The sequence below is a fragment of the Sciurus carolinensis genome, chromosome 13, assembly GCF_902686445.1.
Source record: "Sciurus carolinensis chromosome 13, mSciCar1.2, whole genome shotgun sequence".
Taxonomy (NCBI): Eukaryota; Metazoa; Chordata; class Mammalia; order Rodentia; family Sciuridae; genus Sciurus; species Sciurus carolinensis.
The window spans coordinates 2,109,547-2,130,224 of NC_062225.1; the positions used below are offsets into that span (position 1 = coordinate 2,109,547).

General features: G+C 59.8%; 1 protein-coding gene across 2 annotated transcripts in view; it reads left to right on the forward strand.

The window, feature by feature from the left end:
* The first annotated feature begins 461 nt into the window (after nucleotides 1–461).
* Psd4 (pleckstrin and Sec7 domain containing 4) overlaps nucleotides 462–20,678 on the forward strand; it is a 32,326-nt gene continuing 12,109 nt past the window's right edge. The window contains exons 1-3 of one of the 2 annotated variants that reach the window (XM_047522615.1): nucleotides 462–615; nucleotides 18,808–19,760; nucleotides 20,544–20,669. In XM_047522615.1, coding sequence (XP_047378571.1) covers nucleotides 18,921–19,760; nucleotides 20,544–20,669 — 966 coding nt within the window. In that variant the 5' untranslated portion in view covers nucleotides 462–615; nucleotides 18,808–18,920. Of the gene's footprint in view, nucleotides 616–12,375; nucleotides 12,499–18,807; nucleotides 19,761–20,543; nucleotides 20,670–20,678 lie in introns of those variants that run through there. The other variant, XM_047522616.1, reaches the window with a different exon arrangement.

The following is a 20,678-nucleotide window of genomic DNA, read 5'->3' on the forward strand; positions in this document are numbered from 1 at the left end:
TCGATCTGTCTGAGGATATGTTTGCAAGAATATGTTCAACTTTCAAGTCCCAACAATTTGCCAGCATGCCAGCAATTCCCAAGTCAATTAGGAAAAGTTGGCCTTGTGTCAACAGTTACAGGCTGAGACTCCGAACCCAAATAAAGCATTTCTTTGTGTGTGTGTGTGTGTGTGTGTGTGTGTGTGTGTTCCAAATCGGTAGCAGATAATGGATTTGTAGGAACTCTCAGTTATCGCCCTGGCCCAGGCCTGCACGTATCTGGGTCTGGCCTCAGTTTCCGGTGTATGTGCTGGAAAAACAAAGCAGAGAGCGCCCAGGAATGCCAGCAGCTCGCGGGGCAGCGGCGCAGGGCAGGCCGCAGGCAGGCGCTGCGGGAGGCCCTGCCCTGCCGGGCCGGCCCGACCCTGCGCTGCCGCCCAGACCAGTCCGACGGCTTCGCCGGGCGCCGCCCGGATTGCCCGGCCTCCCGGAAGCGCGTCCCTGCCGCCAGCGCCCGAGCGCACCGGCCCCGCCGCACAGCAGCCCGCAGCGCTCCGGGTCCGCCCGCGCCTGGGCGCAAAGCCATGGTGCGCCCGGCCGGCGGGAGGCGGGAGCAGGAGCCCGGCGGGACAGGGGTAAGGGCACGTGGGGAGGGCTGGCCGCCGATCGGGTGTCCCCGCCGCCCTCCACAGTGACAGTGCCTTGCACAGGGAGCACCTGCCCTGCCGAACCTGGGGCCTGGAGCTGGAAAGAGGTTGCAGGAGGGTCAAGAGCGCAGGGGACCGTGAGAAGCCAGCCTAGCCGGATGGCGGGTACTGGGATACAAGGAAGGCTTGCTGTGCTCCCTGGGAGAGTCGTCTGGGCCTGGCTCGGGAGCTCCAAGCCCGGCTGGGGAGCAGGGAGCCTTCAGAGCTCAGTATCCCAGCCAGCGCCCCAGAGGGCTTTGCGCCTAATCTCCACAGCGGTCCCTGTGCCAGGACCAGGCTTGGTGCTGCTGGGTGGGAGTTGCAGGGCTGTGCTCGGGGTGAGCTGTGTGCTCTCCCCACGCCCTGGGTGCCCTGGCAGTCCCCTTGTCCCTGCCTCACTTGGTATGTCTGGCCAGAAGGCAGCAGAGACCTGGGGAGGTAGCCAGTGTCAGCTCCGCTGATAAGCTCCCATCCTCTCTGGGATCCCTTTCTGGCCCTAGAACTGATGCTCACTGCCGACCTTTCGGTGGGAGGATGGTGGAAGCAGGGATGTGAGTTCTCCTCTGGGCTTTACCCAGGGCACAGGGTGGATTTTGCTGCCTGGCCAATGTGCGCACCTGATCCCAGTGTCCTCGGCCTGCCGATCCAGGTCAGGAGTGAAGTCCTGGACAAGTCCGGGCTCCACCTGCCCTTGAATCTCATTAGCTTGCTCCTCCCCAGGCCCAGAGCTGATTGAATGTAATTAGCCATTAATTGGATGTCTGTGAACCTGTCTACTTGAGAAACACGGGAGGTCAAGTGTGGAGAGCTGCAGCGCCGTGATTCACTCTGCCCTGCCCACGTGGCATGTCCTCCTGGTGGAGAGTCTGCATCATTCCTTGTTCATCTCCTCCACTGGCAGCTGCAGGCCCCAGGCACGTAGGCGCCGGGGACTGCTGTCACTGGCAGGCGGGTGCAGGAGAGAGAAAGGAGCAAGCGAGCAGATAAGCACATTATTTCAGAGAGTGATAAATGCTGCAAAAGCAAAAGGAAAGCAAACAAGACCGTGAAACAGAGCGAGGAAGGGCAGCCAGCGGCCCTTCTGGATGAGCTGGGGAAGTGGGCCCATTCTCAGGCCCTACAGCTCTGGAGGCAGAGGACACGTCCTCTGTGGGGACTTGGAGGCTGCCACAGGGGATGGGGCAGCGGTGGGCGAGTGGCGAGAGCCCTCTGGAAGTCCTGAGAGTGTGTCTGCTTGGAAGGCTGCAGCGGGGGCGGAGGCCTGGGGGTCCTCGGGACGGCTCTGCAGGCTCCTTTGGTCAGTCATTTCCTCATTCACTCACCGTGTTTACCGCTGGCCTGTATGCACCAGGAGCTCGCCCAGGTTTTAAAGGTGCGTTAGTGAACAAGACCTGCCCCCGCCTCCCCGCCGCCCCGGCCGCTGGGACCTTATTTTCTTTTGGGGAGAAATGGACAAAAAAACCCAACGGTTTTCATGCTGGGTCAGATGAATGGTATGAGGAGCAAAGCAGCATAAGGGTTTGAGGGTTCCGGGCTGCTGTGGTCAAGGGGGTGGTCAGCCCAGGCTGAGCAGAGGAGGTGGAATTCGAGCAGAGACCTGAATGAGGGCAGGACGCAGCCATGTGACTCTGGGGGAGGAGATTGCACCCGGAGGGAACAGGGAGGCCTGAGCCAGCTGGATGTCTGGAGGACAGGGTGAAGGCCGTGGGCTCTGGGAGGCCAGCAGGATCTGAGAGCTCCGGAAGGAGGCAGAAGCCAGCTCAGCCCCTGCACAAAGCAGACGGCGCCCCCGGGGGCTGTGCAGAGTCCCAGTCCCCCTGCAGACCCCAGTCCAGCCTGCTAGTTCACACCAGGCAGCAGGGTTGCCACCAGAGGTGGACAGCATGCCTCCTGGGTTCACACAGAACCACAGTAGGAGGCAGAGCCTGAGGTTTGGGGACCAGAAAGACCCTGGGAATTGGAGATTTTCTTCTGGAACAATTCTAATAACCTGCCTTTTGTCTTAAAGCTAATTATGTGATCTTATTAGGCGAAAATTCTGGCTGGAGAGCATATGGTGACTGCCAGACCTGCCTTTAAACACCTTATGTGCAGGAAAGCAAATAATTCTCCCAGCAGGTCTGTGAGGTATATTCTCCTGCTCTCCCATTTCACAGATGAGAAAAGGGACCCAGGGGTGCTGAGAAGTGCCCAAGCTTGCAGGGCAGGTAAGTGTAGAATCCAAACTCGCCATTGGGTGGCACAGCTTTTGAGCCAGGCTCTTGGCCGCCATGCTGTTTTAACGTCAGAGAGCCAACCTTGGGCTGCGCAAGAGTCTCCCTGGAGAGCTTCTAGCAAGGGCAGTTCCTTCTGCTGGCCCAGCTTTTAGAGAGGTACAGAGTTGACAAATGCAGCAGATCCCTTTATAAAGTAGTTGTGGCCTCGTGGCTTATTCCTCTGACGGCTGGTCACAGGCCCGGGCGAGGACATGGGTACACAGTGCACACTGAGTCAGTGGTAGGTTCTGTTCAGTTCTGCCCCAGGCTGGGCCCAGCCTGGCACCCAGGGCTCAGTTTCCTTGTGGCTGTTGCAACCCTCAGCTGTCATCTCATGCCTGCCTTAGATGTCAGCCCTGTTCCCACCACTCTTTCTCCCCCAGTCTACCCTGTGACACCTGGATCAGGGACACACACCATTGCAGTTAGCTAAGGGCGGGGGGCAGTGTTCTGGAGGCAGTTGGTGTCTTAGTCTGTTTTCTGTTGCTATAACAAAATACCTGAGAGTGGGAAATTTATAAAGACTGAATGTTCTCTTAGCTCCTCTTAGTTCTGGAGGTAGGGAAGTCCAAGAGCTATGTCCTGGTGCATAAATAGCAGGACTTAATACTCAAGTAGCTAAATCATTCTCAACAATCCATCTTCAAAATATGCAGATGGATTTCATCCTTTTTCAGGAAGGGTATCTCATTGAATATCTCATTGAAGGGATGTACCATGTTTATGGAGCCAGTCATGTGGATTTACAGTTTTTTTTTCCCTATTTTTATTTGTTTGCTATGATAGACAAAATGCATTAAGCCTGCTTGTACCTAACCTTTCTCACTTCTGTTACTGTTCCATAATGTGGCTGTTCATAAATGTGGTTTATACATAAATGCAAGTTATGTGTGTTCTAGATTGTGGCTGATGCTGCCAGTCTGCTTTCCAAAGATGCACATGACTCTGTACTTGTGAGAGTGCTGATTCCCCACAGTACTACCAATTCACTGTATCACCAACCTTCTTGTCTTGCCAGTGTGATGGATAAGAAATGTTACCACATTGTAGTTTTAATGGGCATTTCTTTCTAGCGAGTCTTACATAAGTTTTAAGCTATTTGTCTTTCTATGTACTATTCATATCCTTCGTATGTTAGTTTTCTGTTACTGTAACAAAATACCTTAGACAACCAACTTGTAAAGAAGAAAGGTTTATTCTGGCTCGCAGTTTTGGAGGTCTCTGTCCCAGGTCAGTTGGCTCTGTTGTTTTGGGCCTGTGGTGAGGCAGCACATTATAGCAGGAGTAAGTGGTTGAGCAAAGCTGCACAGCTCATGGTGGGGAAGTGAGGGAGAGAGAAAGGGGCTACGGTGCCATTATCTTCTTTAGGTACACCTGTGACCTAAATCCTCCCACAAGGCCTCCTCCCTCTTAGAGGCCACACCACCTCCCAATAGCACCATGGATGGTGGACTAAGCCTTTACACAGGGGACTTGGGTGACTGTAGCACTTGGCCTATGTGTTAAATCAGACTTTAGTCTCCATTATTGATTATTGAATAAGAGGTCTTTCCTCCCAGGTCCCTGGTCCTCACAAAGTCCTCACGTCCACACCCGCGACTCTCGTACCCATGAATTCTGTTTTTTTCTGATTGGTCTATCCTTGGAACTGGTCATGTTTTAGAAGAATATACGGTGTTGATTTATATACATGTATTTTTTATTTGTTCTAATTAGTTGCATGCATTTTAAACTTACACGACTTGCATTGTGCCACAGAGCAACACTTTTTCCTACTTTTTAAAGTCAATGGTTTTCATCTTTGGAACTGGGGATTGAACCCAGGGGCACTTAACCACTGAGTACCATCCCCAGCCCTTTTTATATTTTATTTAGAGACAGGGCCTCGTTAAGTTGCTGAGGCTGGCTTTGAACTCGTGATCCTCCTGCCTCAGCCTCCCGAGTCGCTGGGATTACGGGCGTGGGCCACCACGCCCGGTTCAAGACAGTGCTTTTAAAGACGTATTTGACTGTGAGGTGTCTACTGCGCCTGTGGCTTCTGATGGTCGGACTGCTGGAGCTGGAGCTCATGGAATTAGGGCAACAGCCAGCTCTCGTTGGATTGTTCTAGAAAGGTTGTTTGGAGAAGTGGTGTTCCGGGGAGCCTTGAGTGGTGGAGAGGGTTGGATGGACAGCGTGAAAAGACATGCTGGGACATGAAGCGACGGGCCATGGACTGCTGGGGCTCAGGGTGTGGGGGGCGAGGGTCATCCTAGGGGAGGAGGTGGGTGATCTCAGAGGGTCTCAGAGGGTCTCAGAGGGGCGTGGGGTGGCGTTGAAGTGGCATGGGGTGGAGGGTCTCTGGCCATAGGATTTTCGGCAGGAGCCATCTCCCTGCAGTGGGGAATTGGGGGGGACTGGACATGAACTCCAGGGGCGTCCCCCCAGTCCTCCAGGTCAGAGGCCGTGCCAGGGTGGGGTGGGCCTGCCGGGAGGCTGCAGTGGCTCTGCCCTCAGGAAGGGTGAAGATGTGAGGGCCCGGAGGGGCCAGCCTGGGGCAGGGCTGGGGGTGCTCAGGACACTTGCACAGGCGGTGAGGCCTGAGTCCTGCTGGAGATTCTCTGGCCTGGAGAGCGGTTTGTGGCTCTTCACTGAGCTGGGGGAGGTGGACACGTGGGAGTACAGTCGCCCCGGAAGAGTGCGAAAGGTCAGAGGGAGCCGGGGCCGGCAGAGAGGAGTGGGTGGACAGGCGGACGGCCCGGGAGACCCGAGCATTCCAAGCAGGCCTGACCCCTGGTGAGGGGTCAGGAAAGCACCCTCCCGAAACCAGTTTGCTAGTGTTCTGGGTCTTGGGCAGAGTCGTGGGTGTTACAAACTGCGAGGCCCAAGGAGCCATCGGCCTTCCAAGAGGCCAGAGGGCAGCCCCGGGGTACGCCCTGGGGACGTGCAGAGGCAGAGGACGCAGGCAGCCTGGGGAAGCTCAGGTGTGCAGGCTCAGGTCCCTGGGCAGGAGCTCAGAGGCTCCAGCACTGTCCCTGCTGAGAGCTGCCCAGTCAGGCTGCCCCTTTGTCCCCCAAGGGTGACCGTGGAGAGGGCTCTGGAGAACTCGGGGCTTTGTTGCTGGGGGCCAGCTTGAGCGGGGTCACCCCAGGAGAATGCGTGACCCGGGAGTCGCCCTGCTCGGATCCTGCCTGCTGGGCCTCGTCCAAGCACACCTGTTCCTTTTGATAACTCCCGCCTGCCCCTCGGGCACACTGGGCTCCTGCCCCACGACGGATGGCCTGTCAGGGCTGAGACCTTCATGGGGGACACTTCCATTGCGTCTCCCAGTGATGGAGACGTCAGATCGCGCTCTACCAGGCGTTGCTCATTTACCCGTCCTGCTCATGACACTGGATACTAGAGCTTTTCTCCTTCATGTCATTAAATATTTTCCTCTGAATTCACATCCAGTGGGCGTCTGTGGAATGGGAGGTTTGCTGTCCCTCTTGCAGTTTGTCCAGCCCATGTTAGATAAGCTCAGAGCGTTCCTTCTGAGGAGAGCTCCCAGACGGGGCGGGAGGTACCCTTTCCTCTACCCTCTTAGACTTAGTAGCAGGACCTGTGAATGAAACTGGCAAAAGACACATCACCGGGCCAGCCAGAGCCTTCTGTGGGAAGACAGGTTTCTGTAGGAAAAACGGATGGGTTTTCAGGAGAGCAGACGAGAGCACGTCGTTGGTGACGTTTGTGCAGGGCTCCAAAGCTCTCCTGGGAAGGGATGCGGGTGGGCTTTACTTCTGCCCTCCCTTCTGGGAATAGGTACTCTCTGAAGAAGGAACTCGCGGCAGCCCGTGCTCCAGAGCTTGCTGCTTGGAGCCACGTAAGGGAAGCTCCGGGAAGCTCCTTTCTGCAGCTGGCAAATCTCGAGGTCCTCACCTTTCAATAGTTTTTATGCCAACTCGGCTTCCAAGCCAGTTCCCACACCAACATCAGAGAGGTCACAATGGCAGATGCCCGAGAGCGGGTGGCAGGTAAGGTCAAGTGGATCAAGCCCTGCTGGCCCACGCCCGTAAGCCCAGCTACTCTGGAGGCTGAGCAGGAGGGTTGCGAGTTCAAGGCCATCCCAGGCAGCTTAGTGAGACCCTGTCTCAAAATAAAATCAGAAGGATGGGGGATGTGGCTCAGTGGTCAGCACCTCTGGGTTCAACCCCCAGTGCCACAAAAACAAACCAACCCCACCTGTGCACACCCTCCGGACCCGGTCGCCTGTCTCTCTGTAATTCTCAGGCTCCACAGCAACTGGGGGAAGAGACTGTGAAAGGATCTGCCAGCCTTCGTGTGGACGGAGGAATCCAATCACTAGTTAATTAAATGAATTTAATTGGCTAATACCTTTATTATTTCGCTGAAGATAAACACATAATGATTTTTTAAAATTAGGTAAATTTCAGACAAGCATAAAGAAATTAAAACTTCCTATTTGGTCACCATGCAGATTATCAATTGGCTGTTTTCCTCTTTTATTGCCTAAATAAACAAGCTTTTAAAAAATAGAGAAAATATGAATAGCCAAATAGTTGTCTTACTTCATATGCTATAAGTGTCTTTCCACCTCACTAAATACTCTTCAAAAACAAGGTTCTAGAGGGGGCCTGAGTCTGCACGTGGCCTTGTGACCACCCCACCCCCAACCGTTTATCTGATTCCTGGTTTTGGATATCGAAGGCCTGAGCGTAACCACGCGCACATGCACTTCAGGAACTGTTTTGTGGGTGACTTCTGGTGGAGGGTGAATAACTTGAGCCCAGCCCACTGCCCATGTGAGAGGGGTGGACCCACAACTAGTGGCCGCAGGGCAAGTGCCCATCTTTAAAACTCATTGAGCTGGGAGAGGCCCAGAGGCGAGGCCCAGAGGGGAGGCCGGAGAGCAGACCTCCATGCTGGCAGTGAGCCCAGGGCTGTCCAGGTGCTCTGCCCCCAGGCGCCCGCCTGCGGACACAGCTCTTCTGCTTGCGTGGCAGGGTGGAGACAGCCTCCTAGTTAGGGTGGGGCAGCCAGGTGCGGCGATGGAGGCTGGTGCTTCCTGCCCTTCTCCAGCCTGTGTGCTCCTGCGTGTTGGGAGGTGGGCAGTGATTTGCCCCTGGACTGTTCCCCTTCCTCCCTGTCCTGCCTCTAAGAGACCTCTTGTTGCCGCCTGTGGCAACAATTGCACAGGTATTTATCGTAGGGGCCTGGAAATAAACTATTTTTCCTATATTCATTAATTTATAGAGGAAGAGAGACTTTGAGAGAAAGATAGGCTTTGCTTAGAGGAAGAGAGACTTTGCTTAGAGAGAAAGTTTTAGAGAAAGAGAGGCTTCTACGCTTATCAGAGATCTATTTCTTCTTAAAGTTCTGCTGCTTCTTGAAGGTGCATCCTGCATCCTGTGAACTAAAGGTGCGTGCTAGGAGTATGTGCTAAAGGCGCACTGCTTCTCTCTGCTTGCTGCTGCCCCTACTCGCTGCTTCTTTTCTTCTTGCCACTTTTCTCTGCCTGCTGCTGCTCCTTACTGTTGCGGCCCTGCCCACTGCCCGCTTATATTCCCTCCAGGAGGTGGAGGGCGGGACCATGCCAGTTGCAATCAGGCGAGGAGCCAGCTGCCCCATCACAGCAAGGGTTAAAACAAGCAGGCCCGAGCAGGCGTGCTCAGGAACACCTGTGCACGTGTTGTGCGCGTGGACTTAACTGAATACGGCCAGTGATAAATCACCTGAGTGTGCTTATGCTAATTAACCTCCTCACTGCCGATGTGAGCATGGCACAGCCCCCAACAACCTCTCCTCCAGAGGGTGGCTTTGTCCCCTCAGGCCTACCCCTGGCTCCCTGCCGTGGCTCCTGGGAGTCCACCATCAGAGGTCCCTGGGGTGTAAACATCTAACTCAGCAGAGGGACACGCAGGGAGGCGGGTGGCCAGCTGGGGGCCTGGGCTTGCAGAGGCTGGAGAGCTGGAGAAGGAAGCCCTGGCTGCCTTACACCCAGGCTTTCCGAAGGGAAAGAACTTTGGCTGTGTCAAGTTCAGGGGTTCCGGAACCCTCTGAATTGCTTCAGGCCTCCTCCTCCCCTGCCAGGTGGCTGGTACCCCTGGAAGGTCAGTATTTAAGCTCCATCAGCTTGAGAGCTGTAGTCAGCTGATGAGTTGAGAGGAAACAGCTTCAGGCTTACACCACCGTAGCAGCTCTGCTGACTTGGAGAGAAGGGCTGCCTCGGTTTACTCATCTGTAGCATGTGGGTGGTAATGGGAAGAGCAGACGGTGTCCTCACTGGGGTCAGGTTCCTAGGTTCAAATCCCAGCTTTTCCACCTACTGCCTGTGTGAGCTTGTGTGACTGCTGTGACCCTCAGTCTCCTCATCTGTCTGTGGTGTGGGTTCAGACGCCCCTCCCCCATGCGCCCCGAGAGCCTGGTCAGGCTGCAGAGGGCCTGGTGAGGGTCAGCAGGCAGGGGCCACAGGAAAGGGTCCTGTGTAAGTCTAGGGCCCGTTCCCCTTCCTCTGCTGCCCCTGCTCTTTTCCCTCTGCCTCCCAGAGGGGCCGTCTGTGCTGAAGTCCCCAGGGCTCCTCTCAGAAGTCGGCTGCTCCCCCTCCTGGCTCAGCGGGTGAGAAGCCACCTTGTCACCACCTTGCTGAGCAGCTTCCTCTGTAGGCAAACAGGAAGTGGCTCACCAGGGCTGCGGGCACCGTCTGTGTGGCGGGGCAGGGGGCCACGCGTCCTCTGGTCCTGGTGGGAGGTCCAGGAGTGCTGAGGAGGGAGCCCGGGAGCTGGGCGGGAGGACCCGGCACCGAAGCCGCCCGCTCGTGCCTGGCACTGTGGGCCCTGTTGGTCTCCCCCGGGGATCCTCTGCCACGTGCTGCTCGCTGCGGTCCTGGGAAGGAGGTGGAGACCTGTCAGACAGGAGGGAGCCTGGGTGCTGCAGCGCTGAGGGTCACCCGGAGTCTGGAGTGAGCAGCAGCCTCAGTCCACCGCCCGCGCACTGGGCACGCCGACTGCGGCCTGGAGGGCAAGGGCAGGCGGTTCTGTTGCTCGTGGTCTGTCTCCAGGTGGCTCATCGGACATGGGTCGGGCAGGCCCTCTGGTGCCAGGACGGCCCAGTCCTCACCCTTGAGATGCACGGTCAAGGGGAGCCGTGGACCCAGGACCCAGTGGGCCTGGGTCAGGGCGCGGATCCTGCCTGGTGACCCTGCCTAGCTTTGAGGAGCAGGGTGCTGTGGATGGCCGGGGCGGCTGGACCTGAGGGACGCAGCCTGGGCGAGGAGTGGCCTGTCCTCCGCTCACGGCCGGCTCCTGCCCCGTGGCCCCTCCAGCCTGGTGTGACCCCTCCCAATCCTTCAGGTCCGCCTCTCGTCCCTCTGCTGTGCAGTAGCTTTCCACGAAGCCAGCCCCTTCCTGCAGCAGCTCCCCCGTGGCAGAGTCCCAGCGACGTGCGCTCCCTCGCTCACGTCTTCACGGTCCCCTCCGCCCTGGTGGGCTCTGCCACCCCTGGCTGCGATGACCTTTCTGCTGGTCACGCACACTCTATTCGCTCCAGGTGTGATTTCGGGTTCTGCCTTGAAGATGTCAACTAGCTCAAAGCCAGTAGGTCGCTGGGCCAGCCCTGGGCCTCCCTCCCCTGTTCTTCCTATTTCTGCAAATGTCTCCGTTAACACGTGGGGCGGCTCAGCTGGATCCTGGGAGTTGCCTTGACGCCTCCCTCTAGCAGGACGTCTGTACAGCGTCCTGTGTGTGCATCCCGAGTCCCAGGCCTGTCCTCCTCCGCTGGCCCTGCCGGGCAGGCCCCCTCTGCTGGTGAGACAGTCTCCTTGCTCTTACCGGCTGGCCATCCTCCACACCACAGGCAGATGCTCTTAGAAACGGATCCACAGACACATGGCTGCCTCCTGCCCTGGCATCTGCCCACCTGGGCGGGCGCCTGGGCTCACTTTGTAGACCTGGTGGGGCGTGGCGGGCGCGGCCCTGTGGACCCAGGCCCCTCTTCTCCCACTGGGCCTGCTTCCTGTTCTCTGAACGTGTGGAGACCTTTCCCATCCCAGGCAAGAGCGAGACCTGCAGCTCCCTCCGCCCCCTTGGCTGCCCCTCCTGCTGGACAGCCTGCCCGACCTCTGTCATTGTCCCCAGCCGCATCGCCCTTCACCTCAGCTTCTCGCTTACTGTCACCGGGCTGGAAGCTTCCTGCGGACAGACTCCTGGGCTTTCATTCCCCACTGATGAGCGGCTCCTAACGAAGGGGTGCTCAGGCAGGAGCGGGCCTGGGCCCGGGAGGAGGGCTGTGAGGAGCTGCAGCCAGGCCTGCCTCACGGAGCTTGAGGGGCTTGTGAGACAGGCCTGCCCCGGGGGCTCGGAGCCAGGGTGAGGCCCGAAGACCTGTCCTGGAGGGGAGGCCTGTCCTGTGCCCCCTGATCTCCGCCTCCCTTCACGGCAGCCCAGAGGCCAGGCCTCAGCTAGAACCTGGGCCTCCAGTGAACATGGCCTCTCCTGCGGCCTCACCTCCGCCTCTTCCCCCCTCCCCTATTGCAAGTTCACCAGGGTGGAGACCTGGCCACGGCCTCAAGTCCTGTCCACCCGCTGGCCCCTGCTGGCCTCCTTCGTCCCGGTCAGGGCTGCAGACAGCGGTGGAGGAGCAGGCGCGTGGCTCCAGGGCCCCGAGGAAGGGCGTGGCCAGAATGGGGCCCCTCAACAGTGGACAAGGTGGCCTGGGGCTGAAGGCAGCCCCCTGTGGACCTGCTGGAGGAAGAGGCTCCTGGGCAGCCAGGTGGACTCTGAGGTCTAGAGCTGAGGGTGCGGTGGGGTCTCTGGCCCAGAGGGGTTAGTGGGGGCTGAAGCTGGAGAAGTGGACAGAGTAGCCGGAGAAGAGAATGGGACCGTGGCTGTGGCTCCCCCTCAGCCTCTATGTCAAGAATCTGCAGGGAAAGGACAGGACAGGGGTTGGCTTCTGTGCTCAGAGGCTCTGAGTTCAAACCCAGCTCTGTGACTCCCCAGCTGTGCAACCCTGGGTGGTGGCTTAACTTCTCTGAGCTTGTCTCCAGATCTGTTTTAGAGTGAAGCTTCATAAGCAGGTGGGAGAACCCCTGGAGGAGTGGTTGGGGACACTTTGTAACTAGAAGGCAATTGTGTCAGGTGTCATCTTCACCAGTGATTTGAGCAGCAGCCATGCAAACATTGAAATGTCATGTTAAAAGCTGAAAAGAGAGTGGCCTGTCTTGGAACCTTCCTGTCTCCACGGGTGCCCTGCAGGTGGCTGCGCTGGGGTTGGGGAGCTGGCCGACCTGTGGGGAGGAGGCGGAGGGACTTGTACCTTCCCCTTCCCTCTCCAGGCCTTCCATGGTGGGAAGGGCCTCCAGCGAGCGGGTGGAGGGTGAGGCCCAGGCACTGCGGCCGGGTGCCTAGGCCTGGCCTGTGGCAGGAAGTGTGAGGTGCGGAGCCCGGGGGAGCCCTGGGGAGCAGGAGGGGTGTTGTCACCGCGATGAGGAGAGCGGAAGTCGGAAGTGCCAGCCGCCACATTTGTGGGGCCGACGGCTGTTGGACGGGAAGTGTTCCCAGGACTCGGGGGCCCAGGACGGCTCCCCACTGCTGGGCCTTCGGAGGTGAGCTAGGGACCCACCTGGGGAGGAGCTGAGAGGGATAGGGGGCTAGAATGTGGGGCCCTTGTGATGGGGGCTGGTGACAGGTGGGCAGGGCCTGGGCCCGCTGTGTGCACACACTGCGTGCACACACTGCGTGCACCTGGCCTGCGCCTGGACCTCCCGCCCCTCCCTCCTTGCCATCCCCCCCCCCCACCCACAATGGCCCTTCCCTGAGCCCCCAGAGGTGTGCAGTGGTGAGGGGCGCAGGGGCTGAGGGAGCCTTCCCAAAGCCCCAGGGACTTCTGTGGCTGAGGCCCCAAGCAAGCCCTGATGGTAGACGCCCAGAGAGGGAAGCCCTGGCCTTGAGCCTGGGGCGGCTCTGGGTGCGGTTGCTGTAGGACTGGAGATGCTGTAGGGTTGGAGATGCGACTCCGACATTAGGGGACACTTCGCCTTGCGTCTCGGGCCCCACCCAGAGGCTCAGGGTAGGGCAGAGCGCTCTGCCTGGTTTCTCTGTTTTAGGCCACTGTCCTGATGTGCAAGAGGAACGCTCTCAGTGTCCCCTCCGAGACAGTCTAAGGCCACTTGTGACCCTGAAGGTCAATGGAATCTCATGGAGGGAAGGCCCCAGCCTCTGCCCCTTACTCCAGAGGCTGAAGTCCCGCTGCTAGGAGGCTGGGAAGACGACCTGTCCTCAGCTGACCATAAGTCCCCCTCAGGAGAGTGGGGCCTCAGCCAGGCGTGAAAGACTGGGCCCCACTGGGCCCGTCCCCCAGCCTCCGGGGCTGCTCATGGCCCCTCCTATGGCTGAGAAGCCACCCAGCGTGGGAGCACCAGAGTTCTGGCGAGGGGACAGCGCTAGGTGTCCTGGGGCTCTCTGGTTCACACCCACCCACCCCCTCCTCCCCCACCTGTTTTGCTCCCTTCCCGAGCCGGCTGGTTCCGCCCAGGTGCCCCATCTCTGTCCCTCCGCCCTCCTGTGCACATTTGCATGAAGGCTCCTTTCACAGGCAGGATGTGGGGCCTCCCAGATCAGCTCTCCGGTCCCACTCAGGCAGGGGCTCCGTCCTGCGTTCCAGAGCAGGGACTCCAGCAGAGGCGCCTTCCCCGACCCTGGCAGGTGCGCAGGACAGGGCCATGCAGGACAGGGCCGCCCACCTCCCAAGCCCTGGACGGGCCTGAGAACACTTCCGGGTGGGGGAAGGAAGATGGCTGGCTGGGTCGGGAAGCTTAGAAAGAGAGGCAGATGCATTCCTGGCGGAGGAAGCGACTCCTCCCGGAGGCGGAAGGCAGACTGTGGGACAGGCTGAGGCCGACCAGGAGCGGGTTGCTGTTTGGGGCATTCTGGCTTCGGGGTTCAGCAGGGCAGGACCGGGTTCCTCCGAGGGGCCAGGCCTGGCGTCCTCGCTGGGAGGCCTTCCCACAGGTAGCAGAGCTGCAGGGTGCTGCACTCCCTCGTCGTCCCTTACTTACAGCTAAGGAACCAGGTGACATTTGCCTCTCAGTCACCTGGCTGGGCAGGTGGCGTGGAGCTCGGCTGTGAGTCTCACTGTGAGCCTCCAGGCGCCATGACCCCGAGGTGGGCAAAGGGCAGCAGGTGGGCCAAGGTCCAAGCGGGGGAGGCTGTCTGCCTGCCTCTGTGCCTGGCCTTCCCATTCCTTTTGATTTTGTGTGCAGGGGACGGTCCCCAGGGCCTGGGCATGCTAGGTGCTAGGCAGGTGCTCCACCATGGAGCTGCATCCTGCCCTGGGCCTCCCCATTCTTCAGCCAGAGTCCTAGGCTTATCCCCCAAGCCAAGGGTGAAGAACAGAACCACTGATAAGAAGTACCATCCAGTGTCCCCTGGGCTCCCTCCTGTCCTATAAGATCAAAAGGACACTGTGTCCCAGCCCCGGGTGGGAGTGGAGGGACTCTGTCTCTGGTCCCTGGCATCCTTTCCTTGGCCCTGCTGTGTTTTCAGGAGAAACACCCTTCTCCCAGGGCGACTCCCCTGGAGGTCCTCTGTGAGCTCAAGAGTGGGGCTGTCCCCTCTTCCACCTCAGCCCCCTGGCTGCCCGCTGCCCACTGCACCAGGTCTCTGTCCTGGATTCTGCAGAGACAGGCCACACCTCCCAGAATGTATCCTGGAACCTCTTGCGCCATCTCAGTGCTCAGCAAAGCAAAGGGCCACTTTATGTTAGAAGACAGAACCCACTGGACAAGGCAGGTGCCAGATTCTTCTATTGCTGAACCCTGCCTGCCCGTTTTGTTAAGTACTGGACACAGGAAATCTCAAAAGAGGTTTTTACTAAACACTGGACCTGGGAAAAACATGTCAAATAGCAAAATCCTAGATGCAGGCGTAAGCCATGGGTTCCTGGCCTGCCTCTGCCGAAGAGGGGCCATTCCACCTCCAGGAAGCAAAGGCTGATCTCCGTCCTCACCCAGGTGACCAGTGGGGCACCTCAGTGCCATCAGAGGTGATCACACCCTCCAGAACGGAGGGACGAATTTAAAAAGAAAAGAAGGAGGAAGCCCTTTTCCCTTCACAAACCTCATGAGCGTCCAAGGGGGTCGATTTGTGGGTGGGAAGAGGATGCTGGTTAGGAGAGCTGCGGACCTGGGTTCAGACCTCTGCTCCCCTGCTTACTGGCTGAGTTACCTGGGGCAAATTTCAGAACCTCTCTGGGCCTTAGCTTCTTCGTTAGGAAGGGATGTCACTGCGTGTCTCATCGCGGGGTCGTTAGGAAGAGAGAAGAGGCGGCTGCAAAGCTAGCACACGGCAGGGGCTTCATGACGTTATTTGTACCTTCCCTGTGGGGCTGGGTTACCCAGTTACTCTGAATTTCTGATAGTGAGTAAATTGTTAGCACAGGCTTTCCCCGATGTTGGGCTTCCTGATATGGCTACCCCTTGGCAACCCAACCTTGAGGGTGTGCTGCCCAGGTGGGGTGGTCTCTGTGGAAGGAGGACCAGCTCCCAGTGGACTGTGGAACCCCAGCGCTCTCATGGGTGGACCTGAACTTCCCAAGTTAGCATTCGCCCGTAACTTTCAGATCCACTGACCCACAGGGTGAAGGTGGGTCCCCGGAGCTTTGTGGGTGGGAGTGGGGGTGACAGACAGCCACACGGGTGAGACGGCAGGGAGCTGGGAGACAAGACCTGCCTTGGTGGCCCGAGGAGCCCGACGGGGAGGCCAGCCCTGGTCTCAGCGAGGCTGGAACCCCGCCTGGCGCAGTCCAGCCTTGCCTTCCCCCAGGCACGCCGTCCGCCATCTTCCTCTCACCTGCCACTCCTTCCCGTTGGGGGGGGTCCCCTCCTTTCCCAGCCCCCTTCCTCTGCCGGCTCTTCAGACTCTCCAGGCCCCAGAGATCTCTGTTCTCTCTGGTCTCTGAGAAGTACTCACACTTCTCTGATTTACTTCCCCCTCTGAAAACTGGGTTTCTCTGAGGAAGGCAAGTCCACCACTCACCGACGTCCGCACGGCCACTGACGCGACCCTGAGCGCCCCTCGTTCCCACACCGTGTGCCAACGTGCACGTTCACCAAAGGAGCCGAGTGGGGCTCTCTGACCTTGTAGAAATCCAGGGCGCCTGTCTGCCTGCCCTGCCCCTGTCCCCAGTCCCGTCACTGGCTCGTGAAACTGTTCTGCGTGACTTGATGTCAGTGCCATGATGCCCCCGGAGACAGGAGCCTGGCACACGCTCAGGGCTGGAGAGGACGGTGGGAGGAGGGCAGGGATGGTGTGCGGAGAGCCCGGGACACAGATCCGCGGGTCTCAGCCAGGAGGGGGTGCATGGGAGGCAGCCTGGGGTTGGCCCGGAGGCGGTGGGGCTGGGTTCTCCAAGTCCAGGGCCTTCCCACCCTCTAGCTCCAGGACCTGTCCTGTACCCGAGGGGCTTTCAGCCCGAGGGAAGGACAGCAGGCCACTGTTTCTCCTCTGGCTGTCATATGGTCACTGTCCCCCAGCAGGCCTGGGGAGGGAGGTTTGTGCCCCAGGGGTGCCCAGGGGTCCATGCTGGTCACTTCCCATCACTGGAGCGAATGCCCAGAACTATCAACTTGAGAAGAGAAGAGAAAAGCTTTAACTTGGCTCGAAGTTCAGCCCGCGATTGATCGGCGCCTTTGCCTTGGGCAGTTCAGTCCGCGCCTGTGCTTTGGGCCTGGGGCAGGGCAGGAGCACATGGGGTCTACACTGTTACCCTCCTGGCTGGGGATCAACAACCCCACCCCTAGTCACCCAACGACCTCCCGCAGGCCCCACTTCTTAAAATTTCTACCATCTCCCAGTAGCACCAAGCTGGGGACTTTGGGGACATTGCAGATCTGAACTCTGGCAGGGCCCAAGGCCCACATGACCCTTCCCATTGGAATTAGGACTGCCCCAGCCTCTTACCCGGGAGCAGTGAGGTGGAGAACGGCCGCTCTTGGGGGCGGGTGGAGGAAGGCTGCAGGAATGCCCCTCAGACCTGGGGCGGTGGTGGGGCGGAGACAGGGCGATGGAGAGTCGGTGGAGGCCTCGCTGAACAGAAGCGTGGTGGGCAAGGCCGCGTCCTTCAGTCTGGTTCAGAGCATCGGATGCGAGAGCAGTGTGAGAACTGGCTCTGCCTTTCCAGTGGGTCAGAAGGGAGATGCCGGGGCTGTGGAGTCTGGAGCCGGGAGGGAGGGCGCTGGCAGCGGATGAAAGGACACCCCGCTGGCCAGGGCCTTTCTCAGCAAGCCCAGATTTGTGTTCTGCTCAAAGCGAGGTACCTGGCTGGAACAGAGGTGGACAGACAGCCAGCGGGGACTCTGTCTTTGAGGAAGTTTTAGAATACTTGGAAGATGATTAAGAAACTGACATGCTTGTTAATACTACCTCATTTCTCTGAGGCTGGGCTTGCTTTCTTTTTTTCCTAGCACTGGGGATTGAGCCAGGGCCTTTATGCACTGAGCTTCCCTCCCAGCCTTCCTTAAATTTTATTTTGAGACAGGGTCTCACTAAGTTACCGAGGCTGACCTCGTACTTGAGATCCTCCTGCCTCAGCCTCCCTAGGCGCCGGGATTTTAGGTCTGTGCCACTGCCCCTGGCTCAGGTGGCCTTAAATGTAGGTGGGCCCTGCCTGGCCTTCGTATGCGAGGTCTGAGGGTTTGCATTTCTTGGTGGCCAGTGGTGTGCTGGCCTGGGCTGAAGGCTGACTCCCCCAGCTCCCCTCCGAGTCGGCCCCACAAGGCCGAGGTGCTTCCTGGCCGTCATTCAGCTCTAATCAGCAGGGAGGGGACTGAGAGGCCAGGCCCTTGCTGTCTACCACCAGGCACAGAGAAGTCACCCCTGGTTTGTTGAGGGCCCACTCACAGGTCTGGCCCTACCCTCTTACAGCCTCCCATGGTGCTATGGGAGGCTGGGCTGGGGAGGCTATCTGGCAGTACCCGCTCTGTGTTAGAAGGAGGCTCCTGCAGCAGGGGAGGGCCCGGGGAGCCATGGACTGGAGGGCGGGTGGTCAGCCCTGGCCTCCATTCTCAGCTGGGACATTGAGCCAGCCTCGGGCTCCCTCACCTGTGAAACAGGGCACAGCAGGTGCCTGCTGGCCTTCCAGGTGTCCGGGTCGGTGCGGAGGCTGGGGATGGGCTTGGCTAACTGGACAGGTGGAAGGGGCTGTCTTCTTGGGTATCTGACGCACTCCTGGCTGTAAGTGTGGCGCACACGTGAACGCGTGCTCCTGGGGTACGCCAGTGAAGTCGTGGCTGCATCTGGTAAGGAAGGACGCGCCCTGAGTGGGTGGACACGGCTCCCGGTGGACGTGGCCAGGACGCTTCCCCAACCTCCCCCCAGAAGGCCAGCATCTCCTCCCCAGGCCACAGGTGGCCAGCCCTGTGAGCAGAAGGACCTCTCCCTCCAGGAGCTGGGGCTGCGCGTAGTGGGGAGCTCCTGGCTCCTGCCGCCACCACCGCACAGCTGTTCACAGAACACAAGGAACAGAGACCCTGGGCGCGGCCCTGGGGGCAGCCTTGGGCATGGTGCAGCCCCAAGGACAGGCCCCTGGGCAGTCAGGGTCAGGCAGGCTGGGGCCTCTGGCGGTGCCCGCTCTCCTGCCAGGCCACTCCCTTCCCCGGCCTCCGTGTCTCCTGTGCACTTGGTTTGCACTTTCTTCCAACTGGCCGCTGCTGTCACAGTGCCCCCAGCCAGTTTGTCCTTGGCTGACCCACATGGGGCAGGTGCTGCCCGGTGCCCACTGGGGACAGCGCATCAGAGAGCATTTGCAGGACTGTCTCGCTGGCAGGCTCAGGGCTGTGCTCCCTCCCGGCACCTCAGACACGCAGGCCCTCGGGACCTGGTGCTCCTCTCACATGGGCTCCTTTGGGCATTTCCAGGGCAGAGGTGGACCCCGGCGGCCCCCGTGGCCAGCACAGCCCCTGTTCCGCGCCAGGGGATGGTGAACCTCGACTCTCCTGGAGGCGCCCGCGTGGCCTGAGCTCCGTGCGTGATGGGTGACAGCGGACTCCCAGACCACCCGCCGCCTGTGGGGTTGCTCGGCCTCTGTCTGGGAGACGGCCTGCAGCCCCCCGGAGCGCGCCAGAGGGAGACGCGCGGCCAGCCAGGCCCTCCTGAACCGTGCAGGGGACACGCCTGGGCCTCGGGCTCTCCTGAGTCCACCGGGCCTGCTGCTCCTGCTGGGGTCTCTGGCGTGGAGCCCGCACACGCGGGCAGCTGTCCCAGGGGGAGCCCGCGACAGAACCAGAGCTCGTCGGCCCAGGTGGTGTTCTGGGCTGGCATCTTGCAGGCCCAGATGTGCGTCCTGGACCTGGAAGAGGAGCTGGAGAAGGCGGAGGGGCTCCGGGCTGGGCTGAGGAGCTGCCTCCCCTCGTCCCCACCAGGCCTCCCTGGCCACGGGGGCCTGTGTCCCAGCCAGGCAGCGGAGGAGGACTCTGGGGAAGACAGCAGCGGGCCCGAAGGGGAGAACCGGGCCTGGCCCAGGGAGGGAGCAGCAGACTCCTCCCCGGAGTGGGGCGACGAGGAGCAGAGCGTGTTCTTCGACAACCCCCTGTTCCTGGAGAGCCCCTGCTCGGACGCCGGCGCCTCCGGGGAATGCTTTTCCTGGGGGCTCCCCGACTCCTGTGTGGATGCGAGGACCAGGCCCGACAGCCCGCAGACCCCGGAGCCTCTGCTGCCAGGAGGCACAGGGTCCTGGCAGCTGGGGAGGGAGCCAGACGTGGGGGACAGCGCCACGGCGACCAGTGGGCACGCCACGCCTCCATTCCCTGTGCCTTCCTACAAGCCACACCCCTCCTGCTGGGCCTCGGTGCCTGCCACTCAGGAGGGCCAGGTGAGTCCCAGGGCTGCCCCAGGGGCCGCCAGGCCCAGAGCGCTCTTACGATGCAGGGCCCTTTGGTTATCTGAGGCATTCTGCTGACCACCAGCACCAGCGTGGCCTTCAGAGTCATGGGAAGTTTTATCAGTGCCCTGATGTCAGCTGGACACGATGGTAATTAGTCCACAAAGTCTCCATCTCACCCCCGGGGCTGTGTCTAGATACATCTGGAGAACAGACAGCTCCTCCACGCCCGGTTCCAGGCCAGGCCGAGGCTGCCCCCACGCCGAGGCTGCCCCCACGCCGAGGCTCCCAGAGGCCAGCCAGCGACCTCTGCCCCTAACAGAGGGGCAGCTTGAGGAATTTCAGGTTTTGTTACTTGTAGCACCATCTTCCACTGACCATCCTCAGTGGATCAGGCTCCTATGACAATGGCAGGGGACCCTGATGTCACCCAGGCCTCACTTCAGAGATAAGGAGGCTCCAGGTGGCAGAGGAGGCTGACTTCCTAATCCTCCATTCTTAGAGAACAATGGGGTCCGAGGAGCCCTGGGCAGGCGGGCCCTGGGCGGGCAGTCTGTGTCCTGGGGCAGGTGCGCCCTGGGACCTGGAGGCAGCCTGGGAACTGCATGCGGAGCTGGGGCCTGCCTCCCCTGGCAGCCCACCCTCCCCTGCCTCAGCCCCTCTAGGGCAGGTGCTGTCTGAGCGGGGCCATCTTGTGAAGTGAGGAGGCTCATGGGGTCCTGGGAACAGCGTCCTTCTGCCAAACTTCTCCTCTGCTCCCCTCATCTCTCTTAGGCTTCTCTGGAAGACCAGTGGGGTCTGGCCTCACCTGCCACACCAGCTGAAGACAGGGTACTGAGCTGGGAGACAGCACACCCTGGATCTGACCTTAGCCCTGCCACACCTCCTGTGCAGCCTTGGGCAAGTCAC